Source organism: Coenobita brevimanus, chromosome 23 (assembly GCF_032717465.1).
Source record: "Coenobita brevimanus isolate Jiangsu-jjx chromosome 23, ASM3271746v2, whole genome shotgun sequence".
Lineage (NCBI taxonomy): Eukaryota > Metazoa > Arthropoda > Malacostraca > Decapoda > Coenobitidae > Coenobita > Coenobita brevimanus.
The window spans coordinates 4,531,855-4,556,862 of NC_136976.1; the positions used below are offsets into that span (position 1 = coordinate 4,531,855).

Below are 25,008 nucleotides of genomic sequence, written 5' to 3' on the forward strand. Positions count from 1 at the left end.
TCCTCCACATTGTCATTGATTGGGGAATCACTCTGGCCTTTTCGTACTGTGGCACGACATGTCATTACTGGCCAGGTCACTGGTAACAGGTGAATTGCCGAGACAATGGCATGCAAAGGGGGGGGGAGGTCATGCGGGGTAAGGCATTGTCCCTGCCTGGGATCTTGTAGAGGAAGGTGTCCCGTGTATACGTACCAAAAATCACGCGCGAAAATGAAAACTGTGCAAATTTGGGACCTTGCAATCACTCTCATCTTAAATGTCGGGACCAACTGCCTAGCCCCGGGCTCCCATGCTCCTCGTGGGGCAATGTAGGATTGGATGATGGATGGATGGATGGCAATTGATGCGCGTCTCTATACGTCAACGGGACTGACAATGACAAAACGTATGGACGTATATATACGCCAGTGGGACGCGGGGGGTTAAGGTGAGTCCCATGCCTAATAATGAGGTCACAAAAGACTTTGTGATGTTCGAATGTTTTGTGGTGTTGGCTATATACGGTACGTCAAGGGATGAAGATTTATCGGTTTTACAGACATGTGCGAATATTTCTTGATTTATACTTTTATTCAAATACTCCCAGTGGTCACCAGTAAACATATTAAAAGACAAAAAATAAGATTTTCATCAAAGAGACTGCAGTTTCCACACACAGTGATTGCCGGGTCTGAGGAACAAACTCAACAAAGAATTTATGATTCATCTCTCAACTCGTATATGCAGAAGCTTTTCACTATGTGAAAGACAAATAACAGTTAATATGTCTAAATTACTGTATTTGAGTTTACACAATCCTTTTCTTACTCTGTTATTCAAGCTTATGCAATCCTTTTTTTATTCTGTTATTCAAGCTTATGCAATCCTTTTTTTTACTCAATTTTTCAAGTTTCCACTGTCCAACCAGTCCTTATTAACATATCTCACTAATCTGACGGGACCCACCTGTACTACAATTCACTTACTTCTCAACGACGGACTGGTTGTACAGAGTTCCTTCAGGGGTTAGGTAGATGGCGTATTCCTCATCGCTGATCTGAACGAGCTTAGGGTTGTTAAGGCGACTGAAAACAAACTCCATAATCGGCGGCAGGATGACCGGACCAGCAATTCGACACAGCCCAGAAAATACCTGAAGAAGATAATAATTTAATTAATAATATTTTAAAATCCCACCAAAATATCTGAAATTTTAAAGTTTCATTTTCGTTTCGTTTCGTTTTTAAAGGCTCCACCATGCTTGCATGTGTCGGCCTCAAATACCGTACCAACTTTATTGCAGCTACAGAACTTTCCAGCAGTTGATTTGATGCCCGAAGCATACCTGTTGGTCAATCTGTGAAGGGATGTAATCGGTGGTAAACTGACGTACGAGTTCCTCTTTCTGGTTCTCCACCACCTGGTACGCCCTCAGACCCAGCGATCGGCACACTTGCTCCCACAGGTTTGGGTTTTCATGCACTGCAATAAGGAAAAACAAACATAAGCATCAGAACACCTTTATCACCAAATGATCATAATTATCAGACCACCACCACCACCATCATTATCATTATCAATACCATCATCATCGATATTGTATCCCAAATGCACAAATACAGTAATCCCTCCAATATCCGGATCAATAGAGCCATAGGCAGGTCCGGATAGTGGTCCTGTCCGGATATTGGGCCCCAGCTTATGGACTTGTACTCTGGACCCTAACTCTGAAAAACACCTATACAACTCCCTCTGCACATGCATTGCACCTATTTAAGACCCAAATCACACCAATAAGGGACATAAAAGACTGAAATAAATGCAAAAGAACCATAAAATGTGGTTTTAGAGGTGAGTTTATACAATATTAAACCTTCTGGGTACTTACAAGTCCCTTGCTCCTGGACTGGTTTGAACCGCCAGTTTGCAGTCCACAGTTAATCCTCTGCACTCTAAATTCTAATTTCTTAACACTGCACAACACTGTAAATTCCTCTGTGTTCTAGTGGCAAGGTATTGCAGTTTATTCACTGTTTATTCACAAAAAACAAGCACATGTGGCTTGCACTGTTATGAGTATCTGCTCTCCATCGGAGTTAAGCTGTGACTGTTGATGTTGGTGGGGTAACAGAGTTGCCAGATCGCAACAGCCACATTACCAATCTCCTCAACTTTCATTGTCAAATATAACTTTTCAATACCAAATTCGTAAAGCTAGCATATATTCTTCACTAATTATATATACAAGTGGAAATACATGTAATCACTCTCCTTATAACTAACACCATGTTGATTATTTTCACACTATGTAGGGTAGCAGATTAATCAGAGAGAGCAAACAATCCACCATCTCCATCCTGTGTATCCTCATACATGTGAAAAATCCATTTGGTAATGCATTATTATAATGCATTACCAAACGAATTTTTCATTACCAAATTGGCCCACACTTGGTAATGAAAAATACCAAATGGCAACCTGACAGGGGAGGGGGAGGAAGGAAGGGGTGAAGGGACCATGGTGTAACAGCTGTTCGGCACCAGGCGGGAATTTCAAATTATGGGAGGGAAAAAAAAGTCAGATTTTTTTTGAATTTTTTGCGATTTTTGGCCCATTTTGGGAATATTGGATCCCAGGAGGATTATGTCCGGTTAGTGGGGATGTTCGGATATTGGGCGTTCGGATATTAGAGGGATTACTGCAAAAAACCAGCATCATAACCTCTTAACCCTTTGATTGCGACCTATTTCTTGGTCGTTCCCCTGGACGTGGCTTAAGTCCCTTACAAGTGAAAATGCTAATTATAACTTTGTTGATACTTTTCTAATATGAAATGATCGTAAAAAATGTACGTTGCTTCGAGAAAATTGTGATTTTGTGAGAAAAGAAAATGCGAAAAGATTAATTTTTGTTATTCTCTAATTTTGCAAAGATAAGATTATTTACTTCAAGCAAGGTTTTTCACTTGTATATATACACTAGACACATATACCAGTACACTGTTTGCTGTCATATAAACGAAATCAAAACTTACTGTATTAAAAAAAAAAAAAAAAGTGAGGATGTAATTATGTTTATTACACCTGTGGAGTGTAGTCGCCTGATGCATCATGAGGAACAATCAGTAGGGTGACCACAGCAGCCTAACGTGGCCAAAGGGTTAAATCGTACTTGTTTTATTGGTATACTCTTGCTATTTCAAGACAATTTTATTCAGCCTAGACCTGCCTCTTGGGTTGGGGGTTACGAGGCCATACAGTATCTAATCCCTCCTGTTTCAAGTCTCCCTTGTCATGATAAAATAATCTGACTTACAAGAATAAATGCAAAGATGTCCTCAGGCTGAAGGGGTTGGTCCACTTCTTCCTCACTAATCATCTTATATTTCTGTATACAGGCACAATCCTGGCCTTCTTCCATACCACTGTTTACATATATATTATAAATAGCTACAGAATCCCAATATGCTTTGAGGTAATAAATGGATGGCTAACATCAACCCTGGGACTGGGAGGTACTACCACAAAAGTGAATTGTGACTGCAAATATGGTACCTAGCCACACAATCATAACTCTAAGGAAGGAAACATTCACCCATAAGTACAGTTACTCTGTCATCCTTCATCTGAGTGACTGTGCAGTACATGGGATCAAAGTCCAAGCTGACTCTCTCACAGTGTTACAAATCTTATAACATGTCAAATTCCTTTACCTCCTGACAGTTTCTTGCAACTGTTGTGAAGTACCTAACTGGCTGGTTTTGGTACTTGGCTTAGTTTCCAGTCCATAGAAAACAACAACTGTACCTTGGCCAATTACAGAACGAGGATTCCTTAAGATGGAACATGGAATAATTTTTAGATCTGATTATATCCGGTTGACTTACCTAGAGTTGGATGGAATGCCGAACGCAGTGCGAGGAGAGCGAGGTCCTCCTTCTGCGTCTGAGGGAGGGTTGCACTGGGGCCGCAGATTGCCACGAGAGCTTGAGCCACCCCAGCCGGGCTCAGCTCTCCCAACCCACTGCCCCCGCCACTATCCTCATCCTCACACTTCTGAACAGGGAACAATTCAAAAAATGGTTAGATACTGCGATGTGAAGTGCATCAACGGCTCCTTCACTACAAATATTTATTTTCCATCTTCCTCAGACCACAGCTAGAAAATTTTACTGAACCACCACTGTCATACAAATCAAACACATTTAGTCTAATACTTAAATTAACAAGATTTACCCTGTCACTCAAATCAACCACATCAACTGTTTTACTCAAATCTGGCAAATTTACTCTTACTCAAACTGACCCCATCTGCTCAAAACCACCACAATTAGTGTTACTTAAATCCTGCACATGTACTCACTTGAATCTTTGCATTGAGTGTCATGGCTGCCAGTGTGTTAAGCAGATCCGTGGCCAGGTGTCCCCCTCCCAGCCCTGACACCAGTTTCTTTGTTGACGCCTGTGCTGCCAAACGCACGCGGGAGTGAGGGCAGACCAAACACCACACCAGGGCCTGATGAACGCCATTGCCGTCACTGCCCAGGCGGTTCGAATGTTGAGACAGAAGCACCTCACTCCATGCTACAAGCTGGATCAGACCTGAGGAATATAGTGATCAATATCTTTATCAATACCACCACTATAATCATTATCTAAAAATATATGTATGGGCAGTCTGGATGTTGCTACTCCTCACCCTGCCCGAGGGTGGGAAAGAAGGTCCGGTCCGGATGATGATGATGATGATGATAATGATGATACCATGTAAAAAAAAAAAAAAAAAAAAAGTTTAAAGTCATTTACTTCATCACAAACTACCTTCACACACTCTGTACACTCCTCAACTCTGTCCCTCATTTCATCCTCACCATCACCTCATCCAGATCATATCACATTCCATTACCCACCCTCGTCCATCTCCCATTTCCCCACTCCCTACAGAAAGAGTTGAAGGGGCAGAGTACTGTTTCCGCTGGTCATTTGGACAGGAAGATAAAAATAATTCCACACACTCCGTCACTTCATTTATCTATCCATTATCAATTACTGCTATGACCAAGCGGCAGTACAGGAGCCCAAGACAAGACTACAGATATTAAATTCAGACTCCACACTACACTATTTCCAATGCTTAATTCCTACAATCCAATGATGAGTTTGGGTACTTTATTCCTCCTGCCTTCAGACAATTTTACTCAACTGTGTATGGACATCTAATTGTGAAAGGATTGATGAGCTTTCTACCTAACCCTGCCAGTTGCAAAAGTCTCTCCCAAGCCAAATATAATTACCAGGCTGCAGCATGATTTAACTAGAAAAAATAATTCACTAGGATCAAGAGGCTACGGTGAAGGTACGAGTTAATTATCTGTTGTCATTTATTCTATCCTATGCTGGCCTTACACAATATATGGCAGACTGAGGAAGTTCGTTATTTGAGCATCTCTCTCTCTCTCTCTCTCTCTCTCTCTCCCTCTCTCTCTACAAATCTCAACCTTGTCCCTCATTTCATCTCAATCACCAACCATCTCTATCTGAAGCTCGGATCCAGCACTCACCCTCCTCTGAAGCTTGTGTGAAGAACTTTTCTGTGGTGAAGTAGCCTTTCTGTAGATCCAATGCTGATGACCAAACCGGCGCCACCTTCTCCTCTAAGGACACGTCGGCACCGTTTAGCCGCAGCATCAACACACTTGATGTCAGGGCTTCCACTAACATCGGTACCTTGAGGGTAAGAATATGGCATTTTATTAAGTTTGGTACTACATTTTTTTCCCTTTTTATTGATGGTTTTCTTCAGCTGAGATTACACTTTTTACAGAGAGGGGACTGGATAACATTTGAAGCAAAGGAACTCTTAATTACCTATACCGACCATGCAGATATAATTTAATTCTAACAATCGTGATATGCAGATACCAAGAAGGTGGAATATTTGAAACCACTGTAACTTTCACTTATGTTCAATCACTAACAATCTGTCAGCCAAAACTTCTATGTAACATTTAAGTACAGGTTACCAAATACCGTCTAACAAGTACATATGCAAAATGCAAGTAGAAATTAATCCCGAGGCTGCGGCAGCCCAAACATTTCCTATTTCCGTGGCGTGGGAAAATCGGTAAAAAAAATCGTGGTTTCATCATGTGTTTTGACCCGCTTATACCTAACCAAACATGATAACATTTTCATCAAACAAAGTTTACACTCCACACTGTCAATTCGCCACCCACTCATCAAGCATTAGCATGCAATAGGAGTGAAAAATGACCGAAAACTTCACAATACAGTAATCACTCCAATATCCGAATCAATAGAGCCATCGGTAGGTTCGGATATTGGTTTTGTCCGGATATTGGGCCCCAGCTTATGGACTTGTACTTACGGACCCTAACACAGAGAAACACCTATACAACTCCCTCCGGACATGCATAGCACCTATTTAACACCCAAATCACACCAATAAGGCACATAAATGACTGAAATAAATGCAATAGACACATAAAATGTGGGTTTAGAAGTATGTTCATACATTAATAAACATGCTGGTACTTATGGACTCTAACCGAACCTAACCTAACCGAACCGAACCGAACTCTGAAAAACACATTCCTACTGCACATGCATGAGGTAAGTTTAGTATGGAAAGAAGTACAGTATGACACTTTCTGGTAAGTATAGTATGGGAAAAAATACAATATGAAACATTCTGGTAAATATAGTATGGAAAATAGTACAACATGAAACATTTTGGCTACTTACAGCAAGTCCCTGGCCACCTCGATGAATAACCGCCTCCTCTCGGACTCTGACAGTAAGAACGATTTCCTGAAGCACTTGCACTACACTCTTCCTGAAGTCTTGCACTGAACTTAGTCAATAACACACAGAAGTCCGTTCTTTTCACAGTGTTCACTTTAGTCCAAATAATGTTCCATTAAATTTAAGTGTTGCACATTAACTTTTCCCAAGTTTTTTTAAGTTTCCAAAGCCAAAACAAAGAAGGTTAGTTACGTTAAATTTCTTTTCTACTTAGTCTTTTCTCCCAACTTGAAAACCTTAACACAACACACCGTTTTTTTCACTGCACAACACTCAAAATTCCCGTGTGGTCTAGTGGAGAAGTTCTTGCTGTTTATTCACTGTCAGAGCCCGAGAGTATCACTGGCAGGCGTCCAAGGGGTGCATCGGTGGGTAGTGGTGATGGCGTACCGACTACAGAAGACTCTGAAGACAGCCGCAAACTCACGTCGAGCGGTGACTCCACTGTAGCTGATGTGCTGGGCTGTGGCTCGGAGCATGAGGGCCTGTCTTGGGGAGGCAACGGAGTGGAACCAGGGCTTGGCACAGCGGGGGTCACGGGCCTGAAAAACTGTCAATCGTTGACTGACGCAAGGACCGACGATTCTGGCGATTGATGATGCGCTGCCGGAAAGCACGCACTTCCTCCACGAGTCCCAAGGGCCCCATCTCCCTGTCGCAGTCCAGGTGTTCCAGGTAGTCTAGGACGAACTCTAGATGTTCCCGGAGTGCGCTCAGCTTGGGGATGGCTGGAGTAGTGTCCTGCTGGGCGGAGTCTGCATCATCATCGCCTTCGTCGTCGGAATCTTCAAGTTCGGGACTGACACCAGCAACCGAAGACGCGATCTCGATATCAGACAACGTCTGATACCCAGGATCGCCCTCGTCATCGTCCAACCACTCACGAACATCGTCCACATCAACATCGTCGCCGTGCGTACGTAGCCGTGCATGGAAGTCATCCACGTCAAACCCTAGGAAATCGTACTCCACATCTGTTCCGAGAAGCAGACGAGACCAACCATTTTCAAGAGTTTTCACAGGGACTTCCTTCCATGCACTAGCCCAGTTGTACAGCGCAGACTTGATGTTGTAGCGGCGAAGGTTTTCCAAAGTCCGCTTGCCTCGAGTGTCACGTCCTTCCCTGCGCTTGTCCTCGTCCTCGAGAACCACCATCACCTCGTCCAGGAACTTCCGACGGTACAGGCGCTTTGTTGCCACGATCACTCCTTGGTCCATTGGTTGAATGAGAGCAGTCGTATTAGGTGGCAGAAACATGCACCTAATACGGCCATTCTCAGCAACCAAGTCCTTGTCGCACGGGTGGGCAGGTGCATTGTCGAGGAGAAGGAGAGCCTTTACCTGGTCGCGAGGAATTCCCAGTGTCTTCGTCTGGTAATGTATGACCTCCTTGACGAAGTGATGGTGAAACCAGTCTTTGAAAATCACAGCTGTGAACCATGCTTTCAAAGAATGGTACCATACGACAGGAAGGACATCCATCACCCCACGAAGGCACCGAGGCTGCTTTGCACGGCCAACAATAACGGGCTTAAGCCGGTGCATACCGTTAGCATTGGCACAACACAAAGCAGATATCCGTTCCTTAGAAAGCTTGCGGCCAGGTACACGCTTCTCCGTCTCATCGGCGAGAGTGTTCGTTGGCACCGAGCGATAGAATAGGCCAGTTTCGTCAGCGTTATAGACTTGACCGAGAGTGAGGCCCTCCCTGTCGATCAAGCCTTTCACCTTGTGCCGAAACTCGTCCACTCCATCCTCGTTAGCGTCCAATGCTTCGCCATGTGCTTTACGGTTAGTAAGGCCATGTCGCAACTTGAACGCGAAGAGCCAACCCTCGGATGCCTTGAAGTCTAGGGCGTCGTGAAGCCTTGCAAACTTCTCAGCAGCAGCCTTCAGCTCCGTTCCACGTACCATCACACCAGCTGCACGTTGCTGTCGATACCAAATCAACGTGGAGCGGTCGATCTCTGCATACTTGGGGGTAAACATAACCTTCCTCTCCACGTTGCGTTTGCTTCTCGACGAGAAGTCAGCCGTGTACTGCATGAGCTTGTCTCGGGAACGCTTGATATCAAACAAAGTCGACCGGGCCAGGTTGAACTCGCGGAGAATGCGAGAGGAAGACCAACCCGCATCAACCTTCTCCAATATCTCCCGTTTCTTCTCCAGAGTCAACACCACTCTCTTCCTTTTCTCAGGAGGCGGGGCCATCATCACACACACTAAGAGTAGGGCAGAGAGCAGCAGGAGGCCTTGCAGCAAGTACGGCACCACCACAAAAGCGAGCACGTGGGCAGCCATGGCGAAGAGCGTAGGTCTTGTCGCGGTGAGAGACAGGCGGGAAGTGGGGAGGATGCAGCGGCGCTCTATCGGACGTCGGAGGAATGACGAACCAAAACAATGCTCTCACGCGGCGTGCGCGGCAAGTTCAAATTACGGATGGCAAAAAATCGATTTTTTTCCCAATTTTTTTTTATTTTCGGACCATTTTGGGAATGTTTGATCCCAGGACGATAAGGTTCGGTTAGTGGGGATGTTCGGATATTGGGCGTCCGGATATTAGAGTGATTACTGTATTTCACGCGGCTCTTCTGGAATGTACGATACAGTCTACCAATCAGCATTTTCAGAGTGCTACACACAGCCAAGGGGTTAAATAACTCAGTGATGATGTTGTTTCAGGCTCATGGGTAAGGAGTGTATATGCATATGAACAGATCTGACTTCATAACAAGTTTATAATGAATAACAAGCACAGTTGTTACATGTAAATAGGTTAATTCATCAACAAATAAACAATGAAAAACTTCTGAGTCACCCTACATCAGTTTTAACCCATTCACTATGACAGGATTTCCTTTAACTAAATAAAATGATCTTACATTGACAGAATGGTAACACTTACTCATGTCACCTACTACAGTACAGAACAGACTATACAACATATCATTAAAAGGTGGGAGACTGAGCAACTTCCCTCTTGGGAGCTGCGTCAGATAACAATGTCACTGTCTTCACCTGACGCTTGAGTACTCTACCACTAGAACATTAGGTGAAGCTAAAAATTATACCTATAAGATTTTCACACTGATGTTACATGAACTTGTTTCCAACCCCTCACTACAAAAGCCCTCTCCAAGGTTGAATAAACTCTTCCGGTGATAGGTTAAACAAATAAAAGTAAAAAAAAAACAAGAGAAAAAAAAAGAAAAAAAAAATGGAGGGGGCAACAAACACTTATTTCCAATTCCTTCACTCCACAAAGTGTGCCCTAAGCTAAAAAATAGAAAGATGTGTACAAAAAAAAAAAAAAATCATACTGAGGATTTTAAGGAAAAAAGAAAAAAAAAATCATTGTTCAAGGTTTCCCCAAAGATAAATACAATCTTGAAGCAGCAGCAAGAACGACAGGAAAATAGAGAATACTGTAGGTGTTATGCAAAGAGTACCTGCATTTCTACTAAACTGCGACACTTTTTTTTTTTCTTTTAACTCTAACATGGCCTACATTTTACATCTATTCATCTTGAATTCTGAGCTGTAAAAGAAAAAGCTTATTACAACACAAGAACGCAGCACCAGTCATAAAGAAGTGCTATGGCAAAGATGTAGAGCCACAGCAATGTTTTTTTGCCACTTTGCCACAGGAAATAAGCCACAAAAAGACAAAAATCTGGGCCAAGACAAGGTAAACAAACCATACCAACCCCTAACGACCCTCTTACCTGAATGCTTTGTGTGAGAGCCTTGTCCATACCAGCCAGGAGGTTTGGAATGATGGATGAAACCTTGTGTGCATTTGTTGGGTTTACACATGCCAGCAGACAGCGTACATAGGCTCCGCGCACACTCGATGTGGATGTTTTGAGGGACATGCCTTTCTGTTGACCCAGGAGGAAAAAAACAGTTAAATAAAAGAGTTAATACTAAAGAAAAAGTAGAAAGATAAATAAGGAAAGAGGGAAGAATGGAGGAAGAAATAAGGGTACAAATACGAGTAGAAGGGAAGGAAGGATGAAAAGATGGGAAGGAAAATACAGAGAATGAGGAAGGTTGAAGATGAAGAAGGAAAGAAACGGGAAGGATGAAGAGGAATATGGAATGAAGGAAAAAGGAAAGGGAAGAAAACAGAATAAAAGAGGAATGAGGAAGGAAAGGAAGGGAAGAATACAGAATAAAAGTGGAATGAGGAAGGAAAGCATGGAAGGAAAAAGGAAAGAAATGAAAGAAAAAGGAAAGGAAGGAAGAGAAGAAACAAGAAAGCAATAGGAAAAAAGAGAAAGGGGAAAAAAAAGAAGGAAGTCAGAGAGGGAAGAAGGAACTACAAGTAGACAAAACACATACATGCAAACAATGTGGATGGTCTGAGTGACATGCCTTTCTGCTGAGTCCCAAGTTTGTATGATAAAATAAAAGAACTGGAAAGAAAGAAAGGAAAGAAGAAATGAATGAATGAGAACAGGAAGGAACTGGAAATAAAAGAGTGAATGAACAGGGATGGAGGAAAGGAGAGAGAAATAAAAAGAAAGAAAGAAAAAAGAAAAAAGAGAAGACTTTTCAAACCAGCTCACAGGGTTAAAGTAATTTCTGTCACATGTTGGAAGAGAATTCAGCTGCCCACAGCCTGTATCAGGATGGAAATAGAGACAGCTGGAGAGAAAGAATGAATGAATTAAGGAAGGAGAGTGGCATGAATTGATGGAAGGAAGGAAGGAAGGAGAGATGAAAGAAAGACAATAAAGGAGGAATGATGATAAGTGAGAATGTTGGCAACAAAAAATAAAGGAAGCAAGGAAGGGATGGGGATGAGAAGGAGAGAGTCTGAAACAAAAAAATAAATCAATAAATAATGCATGGAAAATAACATAGAAAGAAAAATAACAAAGAAACTCACAGGGATAAAGTCAAGCAATTTCTGTGGGATATCCGACGAGAATTTAGTGGCCCATGCCATCAGGGCGGAGAGTGCCTGTATCAGGGTGCCCTCGTGGGTCTCCGTCTCCAGCACCTTCACCATCCGATCCAGTACTGTGGTCGAGAGGGTGTAACCGCCGCTGCCCGTCACTGAGTGTTCGCTGACTACTTCCACGGCCTGTAAATATGTGCATGTTTCGTTATTATTATTTTTTTATATTTTAATTATGTTAGGAGTAAAATGTGTTCTTAAAGATTACATATAAGCTGTCCTTTTTTCTCATTTCTCTCTCTCTCTCTCTCTCTCTCCCCCTCCCCTTATATTTTAAAATTTTCTACTGCCTTTCTTTTTTTTAATCACTTTTATTCAGTTTGGCCATGTGGAGAGGATGGAGAGTGAAAGACTGACGAAGAGAGTGTATGTGAGTGAGGTGGAGGGGGGAAGAGGGAGGGGGAGGCTGAGGATGAGATGGAGGGATGGGGTGGAGAGGTATATGAGAGAGGGGGGTGTGAGTTGGGAGCAGGGCAGTGAAATGGCTGGGGACAGGGCGACTTGGAGGCGATTTGTTTGTGGCCACCCCAAACGGGATTGAGGCGTCTGGCAATAGATAGATAGATAGATTCAGTATAGATTATATTCACACTGTCTGTCTCATTATAACTTTCTCTCTCTCTCTCTCACCTGCAGGACCGATATCTTCTGCGCTGTCACTGTCAGCTTCCCATCTGAGCCGAAGAATACATCAAAGAGGAGGTGGATGAAGGCCTGAACTGCAGTTGCATCACTACACTGCCGAGCCAACTGACGACAAACCTCCACTGTGTCATCGCGAACCTGGTCCTCTTTGGCGTGTAGCGGACCTGTGAGGGAAGAAAAATTGTTGTTGTTGTTGATGTTGATGATGATGATAACACTAACGATGATGATGATGACGATAACGACAACAATGATGGTGATGGTGATGATGATGATAATGATGATGATGATAACAATGGCAATGATAGTGATGGTGATGATGATGATGACGATAACGACGGCAATGATGGTGATGGTGGTGATGATGATGATGATGATGATGATGATGATGATGGTGATGGTGATGGTGATGGTGATGATGATGATGATGATGCACATTTCTAAGTGAGTCTTCAGGAGGCGGTGAAGTCTTTGCTGAGGTTGAAGGTATGGATCAAATGCAAGGCAGCCAAAACACAGAGTCATATTCCAACTTTCAAATCAGTCTGAGTGAAATACTGATGGTCTGCATATTACATACCACCCACAGTATCTTCTAGTATGTTACTTGTGCAAAAGTATGGTGATATTAAAATGATATAATGAGACATCATTACCAACATCATTCAAACCTCCTTTCCCATTCCAAGGTGTCAACAAGCTTGCATGCATCATCATTGGTCACCTAATGGCAGCTCTCCATTCTGCTCCATCTCTGGCAGCCTCTATGTTCAGTCCCCTATCCCTAAGGTCACACACTATGACCTCGTCCCAGGTCTTTTTTTGGTCTGCCCCTCATAACCCTACCCCTGATGTTTACACTCCTCACCTTCTGCACCCTATCATCACCTCCCATCATGTCAACATGCCAAAACCATCTCAATCTACCCCTCCTCATCACAACACTAATACATTCACGTCCCATCCTTCCTCTCAACTCTTCAATCGCACTTCCCCCAGGCTTCTCATTCACGGATGCACTACACACTCATCTTATCATTGTCATTTCTGTATGTTTCAGACTATGAATATCCTCTTCCTTTACTGCTAAGGTCTCACTACCATACAGCATTATATTCCTAACACATGCTGCACACACGGACCTCTTAATCCTGGGGTGCTATGAAAACTATGATACCACCTACAATATGATCCGTAATCCAAATTCTACCACACTTACTAGCCAGAGTCTTGGTTAAGTCAGTGAGGTATTTGCTAAGGTCCAAGTTAAGGCCAGAGCACAAGGCAGCCACGGCCCTGAGCGTCACCTCAGGATTCCGCAGGAGGGACTTCTTTGCTGCCGGAAGAACTGTGTCCGAGAACTCTTGATGGCTCAGCTGTCGTAGTAGTGGCTGGGTTTGTTCCAGCACAAATGGCCATGGCTGTAAGTATATAAGCAGAATCATCATCATCATCATCAAAATCATTACAAGTATAGCTGCAAACCCTACACCATGAATAATGCTTGTTCAACCTTGTTCACCTGAAGGCTACTTCCCTAGCTGTATGGTGCACAGCATCCTTCATAAAACACAGTGTTGTGTTTTTGAAGATTATGGGGAGACAACCTCAGTTTTAACCAACAACCTTTACAACTACGAGTTGGTAGGCAAAAGGAGGTGCAGTACATTAAATATATGATACTAACTTCCTTGCAAAATCCTATGTATAGCAACCTATATTTTTCTTGGTCTGCCTGCACAGACTCTCCTTTCTACATACAGTTACATACAATGCTTCACCTAATTACTTTCACATATACTCTCTGTCTCTAAACCATCTCAACATACCTGTATACGTCAGCTGACACACAATACCTAAGCATATTCTTAATTTTGTATGCACTGTTCTGTTCCTCAGTGAGAACTAGCACTTTTTAAAAGATCAACCATTATAATCAGTACATTACACATCCATGTCACCATTCTCACTTCATTACACTCACCTCCATGAACAAATTTATTAATTACCCATATTTCATTATCATGGACTAACCTGTCATATGGGGCAATAACTCTTTAAGCTTCTTCCAATTACGGTACTTCTAGCCCTCACACAGTAATTCTCAACCAAGCAGCATAACAACTTCAAATGCCACAGCTCCTTCAGTCTTGGCAGGACCACAAGGATTTCCCACATAAAAAACACATTCATATCCATACAGTACTCTTTTTACACTAAGTTGGTCTAAAATTGCTCTCTCTGCATCTTGAATGCTGAGTTGCAGAAGAGTAATACCAGAATATGATGTTAGTCATGAAAAATTGCTATGGAAAAGAAGTATGGCCTCAGCACTGCCCTTTTCTGCCAGTGATTTATACAAAATGAGTTGCAGGAGGACATAAGGGCCAAGTTAAGGTAAAAGAACTACAGTTACCGTACATCTTACACTCTTTCACAATGTTACAAGATATTAGGTCGCTTAGCACAGAATCACATGAAGGTAAAACTCCACTGGGTTCAGAACATTTAAACTTTATCCCCCTTCCCAAAAAATATGTAGCTGCTGCCCACCACTTTCTCAGCATAACATGTCACAGTCTACAGGTTAGGAGGAACAGCCATAACAGAGGAAGATGGATACATACAGGGTTGTCTGTAAATAGCACTCCACACAAAACTAGCCTGATGGTATCTTATGTGATGCGAGGACAGTGAGGACGGGTCAGTCTGCTGGTGGGGGCGTAGGTGTGGCAGTGGGAGATGGGAATGAATAAATAATACAGGACAGACACTGATAACACTGACTGAGCCATTCATGTAACACAAGAGAAATCACCCACCAGAGTGGAAGAGATAGTGTCATATATGGATCACTCTGTTAAAAGACAAAGAATCCTATTACCAAAAACTCTGTACCACCTTTGTTTTGGCCTGAAGAACATGCTTGACGTAGGCTTCGGTGAGTGTGGATCTGAGAGTGTCTGAAGGCACGGGGATCTTGGCCTGAGCAAGGAGGTGAAGGAGATGGCCCCCCAGAATCACACGATGGATGCTCACCTCTCCGTTGGTGATGCTCTGAGGAGAAGCGGTTACCAACATCATCAGCAATCCCACAACTTTCAATATCAGAGGAGTGAAATGTGTAATAGGTCCAGAAAACAATGTGGAGTGAGGAATGACCAATGCATTTAATGGTTTGTGCACAGGTGAGGAAAATGAGAAGTGCAAGGTGACTAGGTAGGGTGGGAAATAGGAACCAAATATTTCTGTAAAGGAAAAACAATACTGGTAATGAGTTAGCTGCCATTACAAAGGCCAGGCCCAGAAAACCCCCGGTCAAACTGAACAGAGAAAAAGAAGAAGAGACACAATATACTGATTATCACCCACCATTATCATCATCATTAATTTCACCATTCACCTTCATCATCATGGAGAGTAACAGTGAGAGACTAACGAGGAGGGTGTGTGTGAGTGAGATGGAGGGGGGGAAAGGGAGGGGGAGGCTGAGGATGAGATGAAGGGATGGAGTGGCACAGTATATGTGAGAAGAGGGTAAGAGCTGGGGAGAGGGCAGAAAAATTAAGGGGGACAGAGCGACATGGAGGCAATCTTGTTTGTGGCCACCCTCCAGCGTTTCTTAACCTGGGGTGCTGAAATCAATTTTAGGGGGAGCTGGAAAATGTTGCATTATTGCTTTTTTTTTTTTTTCTTAATTGGTTTTGCTTAGTACTGGCATCCTTGATTTTTTTTTGAGAATGTATAAAATAAACTGTTAGGCAGTACTTCACTTCATTTTATTTTATTTTAACCCTGCAGTAGTGTAGCAACCGTAGTCCCAGTAACCAGATGTAAAGGGGTGCTGGACTGAGATCTTATTACAGGAGGATGCTCAGGTTGGAAAAGGTTAAGAAACGCTGTGACTTATGGGATTAAGGCATCTAGCAATAGATAAATAGATGTACATATTACCATCACTGCGACCAACTCTATCAATATCATCATCATCATCACTGTCATTCATACCACCACCACCACCACCATCACTATCATTTTCCTTCTCTCCTCTGATCTATTCAACATGATGATGACCTAAAACTAGACTCAAATGAACCACCTCATGCTTGTCTCAACTCTTTATTTAATTTTACTACGACTAAGCAACTTCATTTAGTTCAAGTCACAGGAGCCTATGAGTGTTAAGCAAGGAGCTACAGCTTTCCCATATGACATGACAGGAAAAAAAAAGACACAAGCAGCCTACCTGACAGACAGCCTTGAGTAAGCGTTCATCCTTGGTGATGGCAGTGATGGCCCTGGTGGCGCGGCGTGTCAGGTTGTTGTCACGCGCTGCCACTGTCAGGGAGTAGTGGATGGCAAGGGCTTCAGTCAGTGCACCCGCCTCCTTAGTATTTAGGTGATGTCCTGCTGATACTGCGATGCTCCACACTCGTGCTGCAACCTCCGTAGGAGAGATGTGCATGCGGGCAAGGGAACGACTGTAAACAAAAGAAAGGCATATGGTGTCTTTGTTTTGCTTTTCTGACGTTATGATGCATGCAAGGGCACGACTGTAAACAGAAGCAGGGCATGTGGTGTGTATGTTGTGTCACTTCTGTGATATAATGCAAGCAAAGACATGACTGTAAACAAAAGTAGCAATTAAGGTGTCTTTGTTATGTTGCTTGTCTGACATTACGATGCAAGCAAGGGCACAACTGTGAACAAAAAGAAGACATATGGCGTCGCTGTTAAGTCGCTTTTCTGACGTTACGATGCAAGCAAGGGTGTGACTGTAAACAAAAGTAGGGGAAGCAGAAACTGAAAAAGTCCACATTACATGTTGCCTTTTTAATGTAAAGTTTTTCAGGGTTCACAAATCAGCATGTGGAAATATGAAAGTCCTCAAACAATAAAACATTTTTTGATAATGACTAAGTGTACAGTACTGGACTAAAGCATGTGGTGCCTGGCTCACAGCGCTGCATACTTATGGCAAAAAAAGAATAGTATTCTTGAGGGTGAATCAAAAATGCCAGAAGTATGTGGTCACTACATGACGTCACTGCAGCCTGTGGGAGTACAGAGTGCTGACTGGCTGCTGCCCCAGTTGCCTGTGGGCTGTCAGAAACAGCAGATGTGTGTAGCATCTTGCTCTTCAAGTGGGTCGATTTTTTTCGTAGTTACAGGCAGTGTATGTGGCTCTGATACCTTACTATGACCCCTATCAAGGAGTTAAGCAATGAAACCACTGCTCAGATCATTGCTTTACAAAATCTAACCCACCAAATAAATGAAATTAGTGAGTTGGTGGACGTCATCGTTTGGTCAGTCCTTGTCCGAAGCTTATTGTTTGTTTTTTTAGTAAACTGTTTTCCGGGGAGGGGCACTAACCCTCTGCCAACCCTTTTGGTCGCTTCTTACGACAAGCAGGGATACTGGGGGAGTATTCTTGAAAAAACCCCCTATCCCCAGGGTGGACAGACAAGGATTGTGGAAAGTGTTAAGAATATATGGAGTAGATGGGAAGTTGTTGAATGCTGTGAAGAGTATGTACGATGGTGCGAAGGCTGCAGTGCGTGTGGATGGTGAACTAAGTGAATTTTTCTCTTTGAAGGTTGGGTTGAAACAGGGATGTGTCATGTCTCCATGGTTGTTCAATCTGTACATGGATGGGGTAATAAAAGAGGTACAAGGTAGGGTAGTGGATGTTGAAGTGGCCATGGTGAGAGAGGATAGTGTCTGGAAACTCCCTGTACTGTTGTTTGCAGATGATACTGTGTTGTTGAGTGAAGACGAAGGGGAGCTGCAAGGCTTGGTGGATGAGTTTGGGAGAGTGTGTAAGAAACGGAATCTAAAGGTGAATGTAGGGAAGAGTAAAGTGATGGTCTTTGAAAGAGGTGAAGTCAGTGAATGTACAGCGAGGTTGGATGGTGAGGAATTGGAAAATGTGAGTACATTTAAGTACCTGGGTAGTGTGATGAGTAAGGATGGAGGTTTGGAGGGTGAAGTGCTTGAAAGGGTACAGCAGGGAAGAAAGGTTGCTGGTTCTTTGAAAGCAGTGATAAGAAACAGGGAAGTGAGCATGGAAGTGAAAAAGTTACTACATGACAGTATTGTGATACCAACTCTAACGTATGGAAGTGAAGCTTGGACGTTGTTGGAAGGACACAAGTCAAGAGTGAGAGCAGTGGAAATGAGTTATTTAAGAGGAGCCTGTGGAGTCACATGGAGAGACAGGCTGACGAATGAGGATATAAAGGAGCGTTGTGGTGTTGATGTGGATGTGATAGGAAGCGTTATGAGGAACACACTGAGGTGGTTTGGCCATGTGGAGAGGATGGAGGGTGAAAGACTGACAAAGAGAGTGTGAGTGAGGTGGAGGGGTGAAGAGAGAGGGGGAGGCCGAGGATGAGATGGAGGGATGGGGTGGAGAGGTATATGAGAGAGGGGGGTGTGAGTTGGGAGCAGGGCAGTGAAATGGCGGGGGACAGGGCAACTTGGAGGCGATTTGTTTGTGGCCACCCCAAACGGAATTGAGGCGTCTGGCAATAGACAGATAGATAGAGTTGATGGATGTGGCAAGGTCAACAGTTTGGAAGTGGCGTGTGCAGTTCAGGGAGGAAAACAGCGGTGAGATGCCATCACGGAAACCAAAGTCTGGTCGTCCCACCAAGACCTCTCCAAGGCCTGTTAACATTCACATTCAGATAAAACTGGGGCTGCCACAACTACTTAAACACATTGGTTGGGGAAAAGGGATGTCAGGAAAACAAACTGGAATACAGGAAAAGTCTTCCAATCCGACCACCTATAATCCAAAAATCCCCATACTGTACTCTGAAATTGTCAATGCAAAATTTATTGATTTTTTCTGGGCTTCTTTAAAAAATTTGTGTGTGTGTGTGTGTTTTTCTGGGCTTTATCTAAGGATTAACCTGGTTTGGGCTTGCCCTTGGAGTTGGATGTACCTGTAAGCAACTATTCATTCATCTGTACTTCTATGCTTTTCCAGTGAGTCAAATAATAACCCATATCATTTTAAGTGTTTAGCCTATTTAATGGTCATGTACATACTTCTAATGTTTTCAATGGTCCCTCCCAATAGTCCAAAAAAACGAACAGTCCGAAAGACCCTCAGTGCCCTGCGATATGAATTACAGGACTTTTATTGGATTATGAGAGCTGGAACCAAGAAAATTTACTGTATATTTGGCAAAGTTGGCTCCACTCCCACCTGGCCCATCTACAACTGCCGATGTCTCAGTCTGAGCAGGAAACTCATAACCATGAAAACTAAACACAGTAACACACTCACAAGGAGAAGTGAGCAGGAGAGAAGAAGGCTCAGAGTAATGACTATTACTGCTGAGACATTTATTGTACTGGATAAGCACTGCAGGAGTGGACCAACTGTACTGGTACATGTACAACCATATTCTGGTGGACTTGGAAGCCTCCCTAGTATGATCTTAGCAATTTATTTTACATATTAGATAGTTACGGCTTAATATTCTCTTGCATGTTATCCATACCATGCAGTTTTCTAACAGGAATAAACATCACCATGCCATATGCAAAAACACAGCAGTAAAGACAAAGTGCTCAGGATCATCTGAAGCTCATACAAGTTGACACACAGGTACTCTTGACTCCTGGCTTAAAAGAGATTAGTTGATGACTTACGATGAGTGTGGGGCGGCTGCATGGTGCTGAGCGAGGGCATGGAGGGAGAGAGCAAGAGCTGGCGGTGCGGCGGGATGCTTCTGAGCCAGCGTATATATCAGCTCCCTGAGGCGGGCACGGGAGGGGCCATCAGTGTAACCTGCCACCACCTGCACAGCCACACGTGACACTCCCTTCACTACCAAGTCAGGCAGTTCTGTAGGGCAAACATTTACACACAATTTAATATATCCAAAAATCTCCTCCTCGCTACACTGCTCCTCTCTGCAACTTATGCCTTTGAGCCTGTGGTGGAGTCTTCAGCCACTATATAAGGATACAACTTCACTGTATTATCCAAACCATCACAGTCACCTCCCCTTAGCATCATTCTAGGTACATCATTTAGTTACCAATCCATTCTTGGACCTGAGTCAAGTAGCACCAGCTGCCCAAAAGAGGATTCAGACTCTGACAATAATGGGCTGTGCATCACCACTAGCAATTATGTGATCTAATTATAAGTGTCCCTCAACTCCCTATCCCCTGAAAGAAGGATGGTGGGCTGCACAAGGCCATCTTCTTCACATATGAGCTACAGGCAACAACAATAATAATATGACTGAGTTTCAAAGGCAGGAGGTTGTAGGCAAGGGAAAAAGACAGAGAGAAACGGTTTCTGAGTTAATCAGTTGTGTTCATGAATGCCAAGGAATACTGGATGATTCTTGCATTAAAAAAAAAAAAAAAGTGTATACATAAAAACCAGAATGCCTGTTGGATGAAGTTCACTATATAACCCTTAAAACAACACAAACAAGAGAAAAATAAAAACTAAAAATCTCTGTACTTCCATGTTATCTTTATAAATTTTGTTATATATAAAATGAAAGAGAGAAAATAAGATGCATCAAGTCAGCTGGCCTGGATAGCAACCGGCTGTGGGATTACCATCTTCACACACTCGCTCATTATCAATCTCTGTCCAAATATAATGCCATCTACGTCACCCACACAACTGCTGCTAACTTTTTTTTTTTAATGCAATGAAGAAGGAACCAAAGGCCAGGTATCTATCTAATCTTTACCTGCTATAATCACTTTTTCATCACCTGAGTGGCTTGTAATAGTGTTCTGGTGGTGGGCAGTTCAGCACTATAGCTCCCTAACACCAGTTCAAAGCAATTTAGTTTTGGATATGGGTGGTCAATATCCTTTTGCACATTTTTTTTTACAGAGTACGGTGATACTGGATGGATTTATGTAACAGAGAAGAGGGCAGTAAGGTGTAATAAACAAAATGAATTGCTTACGAGAAGATGTTAGGGATCTTTCTTAACCAACCAGAATAGAAGTCAAAGAGACACTAGGAAAAGGAATCATGAGGATGGAAAAAAGGGCATGTCTTTCCACAAACTGACTGGTATCACGCCCACCTGTTTTAAATTTGAAACGCTGACACGGGCATGAAGTCACTGAATGCACAGAAAGGTTGGATGGTCAGGAAATGGAAAATGTGAGTGCATTTAAATATTGGGTAGTGTGATGAGTAAGGATGGAAGTTTGGAGGATGAGGTACTTGAAAGGGTACAACAAGGAAGATAGGTTGATGGTTCTTTGAAAGCAGTGATAAGAAAAAGGGAAGTGAGTATGGAAGTAAAAAAAAATTGCTGCATGACAGTATTGATACCGACTCTAACGTATGGAAGAGAAGCTTGGATCTCGTTGGAAGAACACAAGTCAAGAGTGAGAGCAGTGGAAATGAGTTATTCTGAGAGAAGCATGCGGAATTACATGGAGAGACAGACTAACAAATAAGGAAGTGAAGGAGCATTGTGGTGTAGATGTGGATGCGACAGAAATTGTTAGGAGAATTGCACTGAAGTAGTTTGGCCATGTGGAGAGGACAGAGAGCGAGAGATGAGAGAGGAGAGGGTATGTGAGTGACGTGGAGGGGGAAGGAGCGAGGGGAAGCCTGAGGATGAAATGGAGGGATGGTGTGGAGAGGTATATGAGAGAGGGAGGTGTGAGCTGCAAGAAGGGCAGTGAAATGGCAGGGGACAGGGCGACATGGAGGCGATTTGTTTGTGGCCACCCCTTATGGGATTATGGCGTCTGGCAATGGATAGACAGACACTGGCATCTCTGAATGTCTGATGATATTAATACTGTAGTTGCTTAAAGGGTAAATAAACAAATGACTTCCACAATATATATATATATACACTTCTAAAAAATGTCCTTCATTATAAAATTCAAGAGAAATTTCCAAAAGTATAATCATTTGGAGGTAAGAAGAATAAACTATAATAAGGCATTACTGTAGTGAAGGGGTTATTATATTAATTTACTAGTCACTTTATGATGTCGCTTATTAAGGGATGCCTACCAGGTCATCAGGTCCACTTATAGCAATTATTATTATTATTATATTATTATTATTATTAGCTGTACTATTATTTGTATTATTTTCATTATTAGCTAATATTATCATTACTAGTTACATTCCCTTAGGTCCAATATCACCCCTTCATGTTAAATCAGATCCATTTGGGCTATTTCACATCCACTTGGGACATTTCAAATCATGCTAATTTTGGCCCCAGTCACAACAACTCAGGCTATGGTAAATTCATGATCAGTTATTTCACTTCACACTGGCAGCTCAATTCAGGTCGTCATATGCCAATTCTGATCCACTAAAATCTAATTAGGTTAATCTAGGTTCAGTTGGGTTAATTCTGGTCCTTTTAGATCACTTCAAATTCTATCACATCAAATCAAAGTCTACATACATCCAGATACCTTGATCTCTTAAGAGGTGGCCATAAACACCTCCAAATTAGCTTAGAGCCACTTTATAAAATTCATCCTTTTCACACTCAGATCCATTCAGGACCATTCTCATTAAATCAGGTTCAAGCAGTTCCATTTACATACCATACCCCTGGTTAAAGTGATAGCATCAGGTCCAGTGACATGCAATTCTCACTACTATGACACTCATCCACTATGCTAATTATTCAACGCAGGTTCAAATTTTATATTATGTTTATAAGGTCAAACACTCAACAACTATATTCATGCTAGGCTTTTATGGTCATGTGCAAAAAAATCAGACCTATCTATGCAAAGACTTCTACCTATCTATTTGTAGCCAGACACCTCAATCTCGTGAGAGGTGACCACAAACAAATATTCTTCATATTGCCCTGTCCTCTGCCTTTAAGCTGCCCTCCCCGCAATTCACACTCCCCTCTCTCATATACCTATCCCTACCTCCATCTCATCCTTGGTCTCCACCTCACTCTCCCCCCATTCACCTCACTCACACAATGGTTTCTAAGGTATGAAATATTGAAACTTGTTACTAAATACAGAGGCATGGTGAAGGATACAGATAAGGTGATGGTGTGGGCAGAGATGGTGACAGGTGAAAAGCCAAAAGTAGGCTGGGAGTGTGGTGATGATGTGCAGATATATATAAAAGCTTTTTTCAGGAACAACATAAATAAACCTGCACGAATTCTGCTCATAAGCCTATGTGTGTGTGTGTGTGCTGATAAAACCTGTATGTATAAACCCAAAAATAAATGCATATGTACACAGCAATAATCAAAGACAAGTTAAATGTGTGCCACTAGTTTAAAGGAATAAAAAATACCAATTCCTCTTAGATTATTGAAAATAGTAAGTTTGGGCAATCAGTATTTACAATTTACAGTATTTTCCAACCAACCTGCGACATTTAAAGCAATCATGCCTAAAATATTTTCGTTTACAAACTCATGCTGACCTATTATTTTTCAGGTTATTCAAACAATGGTACTTATTCCTGACAATTCATAAAACACGGAAAAAAACAAAAACAAAATCAAGTAGTAAAACCTTAAAAAATTTCTGAAAAGGACAGATATATATAAACTTAAGATTACCTAAAGTTATTATGTCTAAGGTCAATCTATTATATACCTTTAAAGAAAGCCATTGCATTTGAGGTTAACCATGCAAAAATGGAACAAAAATAACTCAGACACGTTAAAATCAAGTATACATCTTAATACAACATACATACATCAACTTAAGGCAGCCTATTTTTAAGCTACCCATATTCAAACAATTGTATCTCGTCTCAACTAAAGATAATAATTAAAGAAGTCAATCATTCACACTCAGCAAAATAAAACTATGGCATTCAAATCTAACCATTCATTAAATACAGCGAACACCAACACATACTGGTAAAACGGGTCAAATTCCTGAAAACAACAGACCTTCCCTGTTGACCACCTCCAAGGCTGTGTTGATGCCGGCCAGTCTATTAGCCCTCTTCGACGCCACCAGCAGCTGTGGCACCCCTTTCAGCTTTTCTATTACCTGTTGAGGGCAAAGTGGTATTAATTAGGGCCATATACGCTTACTATTAGCTAAAAGTACGAGGAGGAGTTAACTTGACATCTGCCTCACCTCAGAATCGCCCATGTTGTCACTGGAGTGTGTAAGATCCGGCACAGTTTCTGATATTTAGTCCTGATTTATAGTTTCATCAACTGACATTTAACTTAAGATTTTATTCCTTAACGATGTAAAATGTAGAGTAATACAACATATTGTTTATGAAAACGTAAACGTATATTCGAAATGTTCTTCTTTACTAATGTATTCTGCAATGTCAACAAACAGTTTCCAGGGAACCATTCAAAATTGACATATGCAAATATCTTATTATATTAATCATTCGTCGAAAAACAACGTACTACACTATATTTATGAAGATCAAATTCACTCAATTGAGGCCTCAGTTCGAGCTTATTAGTTCAAAATATATACATGTGGTTAAGTCGACTTGATATCATATGCTAAAATTCAACACTATAAGCGCCACTTTCTCTTTATTTTCCCCATATATCGCAAGCAAGAAATATTTTGCATTGTTGGTAAGGG

At 42.2% G+C, this 25,008-nt stretch overlaps 1 protein-coding gene across 1 annotated transcript in view; it reads right to left on the reverse strand.

Moving 5' to 3' along the window:
- The window catches only part of l(3)80Fj (lethal (3) 80Fj), a 61,237-nt gene extending 36,691 nt beyond the window's left edge, over window positions 1-24,546 (reverse strand). The window contains exons 1-14 of the mRNA XM_080267227.1: window positions 24,532-24,546; window positions 24,339-24,441; window positions 20,086-20,281; window positions 16,664-16,898; window positions 15,319-15,474; window positions 13,637-13,838; window positions 12,403-12,581; window positions 11,701-11,898; window positions 10,532-10,687; window positions 5,543-5,708; window positions 4,345-4,583; window positions 3,869-4,037; window positions 1,328-1,464; window positions 969-1,135 (exon numbers count right to left, since the gene is read on the reverse strand). Of these exons, the coding sequence (XP_080123353.1) occupies window positions 969-1,135; window positions 1,328-1,464; window positions 3,869-4,037; window positions 4,345-4,583; window positions 5,543-5,708; window positions 10,532-10,687; window positions 11,701-11,898; window positions 12,403-12,581; window positions 13,637-13,838; window positions 15,319-15,474; window positions 16,664-16,898; window positions 20,086-20,281; window positions 24,339-24,441; window positions 24,532-24,546 (2,318 nt within the window). The remainder of the gene's footprint in view (window positions 1-968; window positions 1,136-1,327; window positions 1,465-3,868; window positions 4,038-4,344; window positions 4,584-5,542; window positions 5,709-10,531; window positions 10,688-11,700; window positions 11,899-12,402; window positions 12,582-13,636; window positions 13,839-15,318; window positions 15,475-16,663; window positions 16,899-20,085; window positions 20,282-24,338; window positions 24,442-24,531) is intronic.
- Window positions 24,547-25,008: the final 462 nt, after the last annotated feature.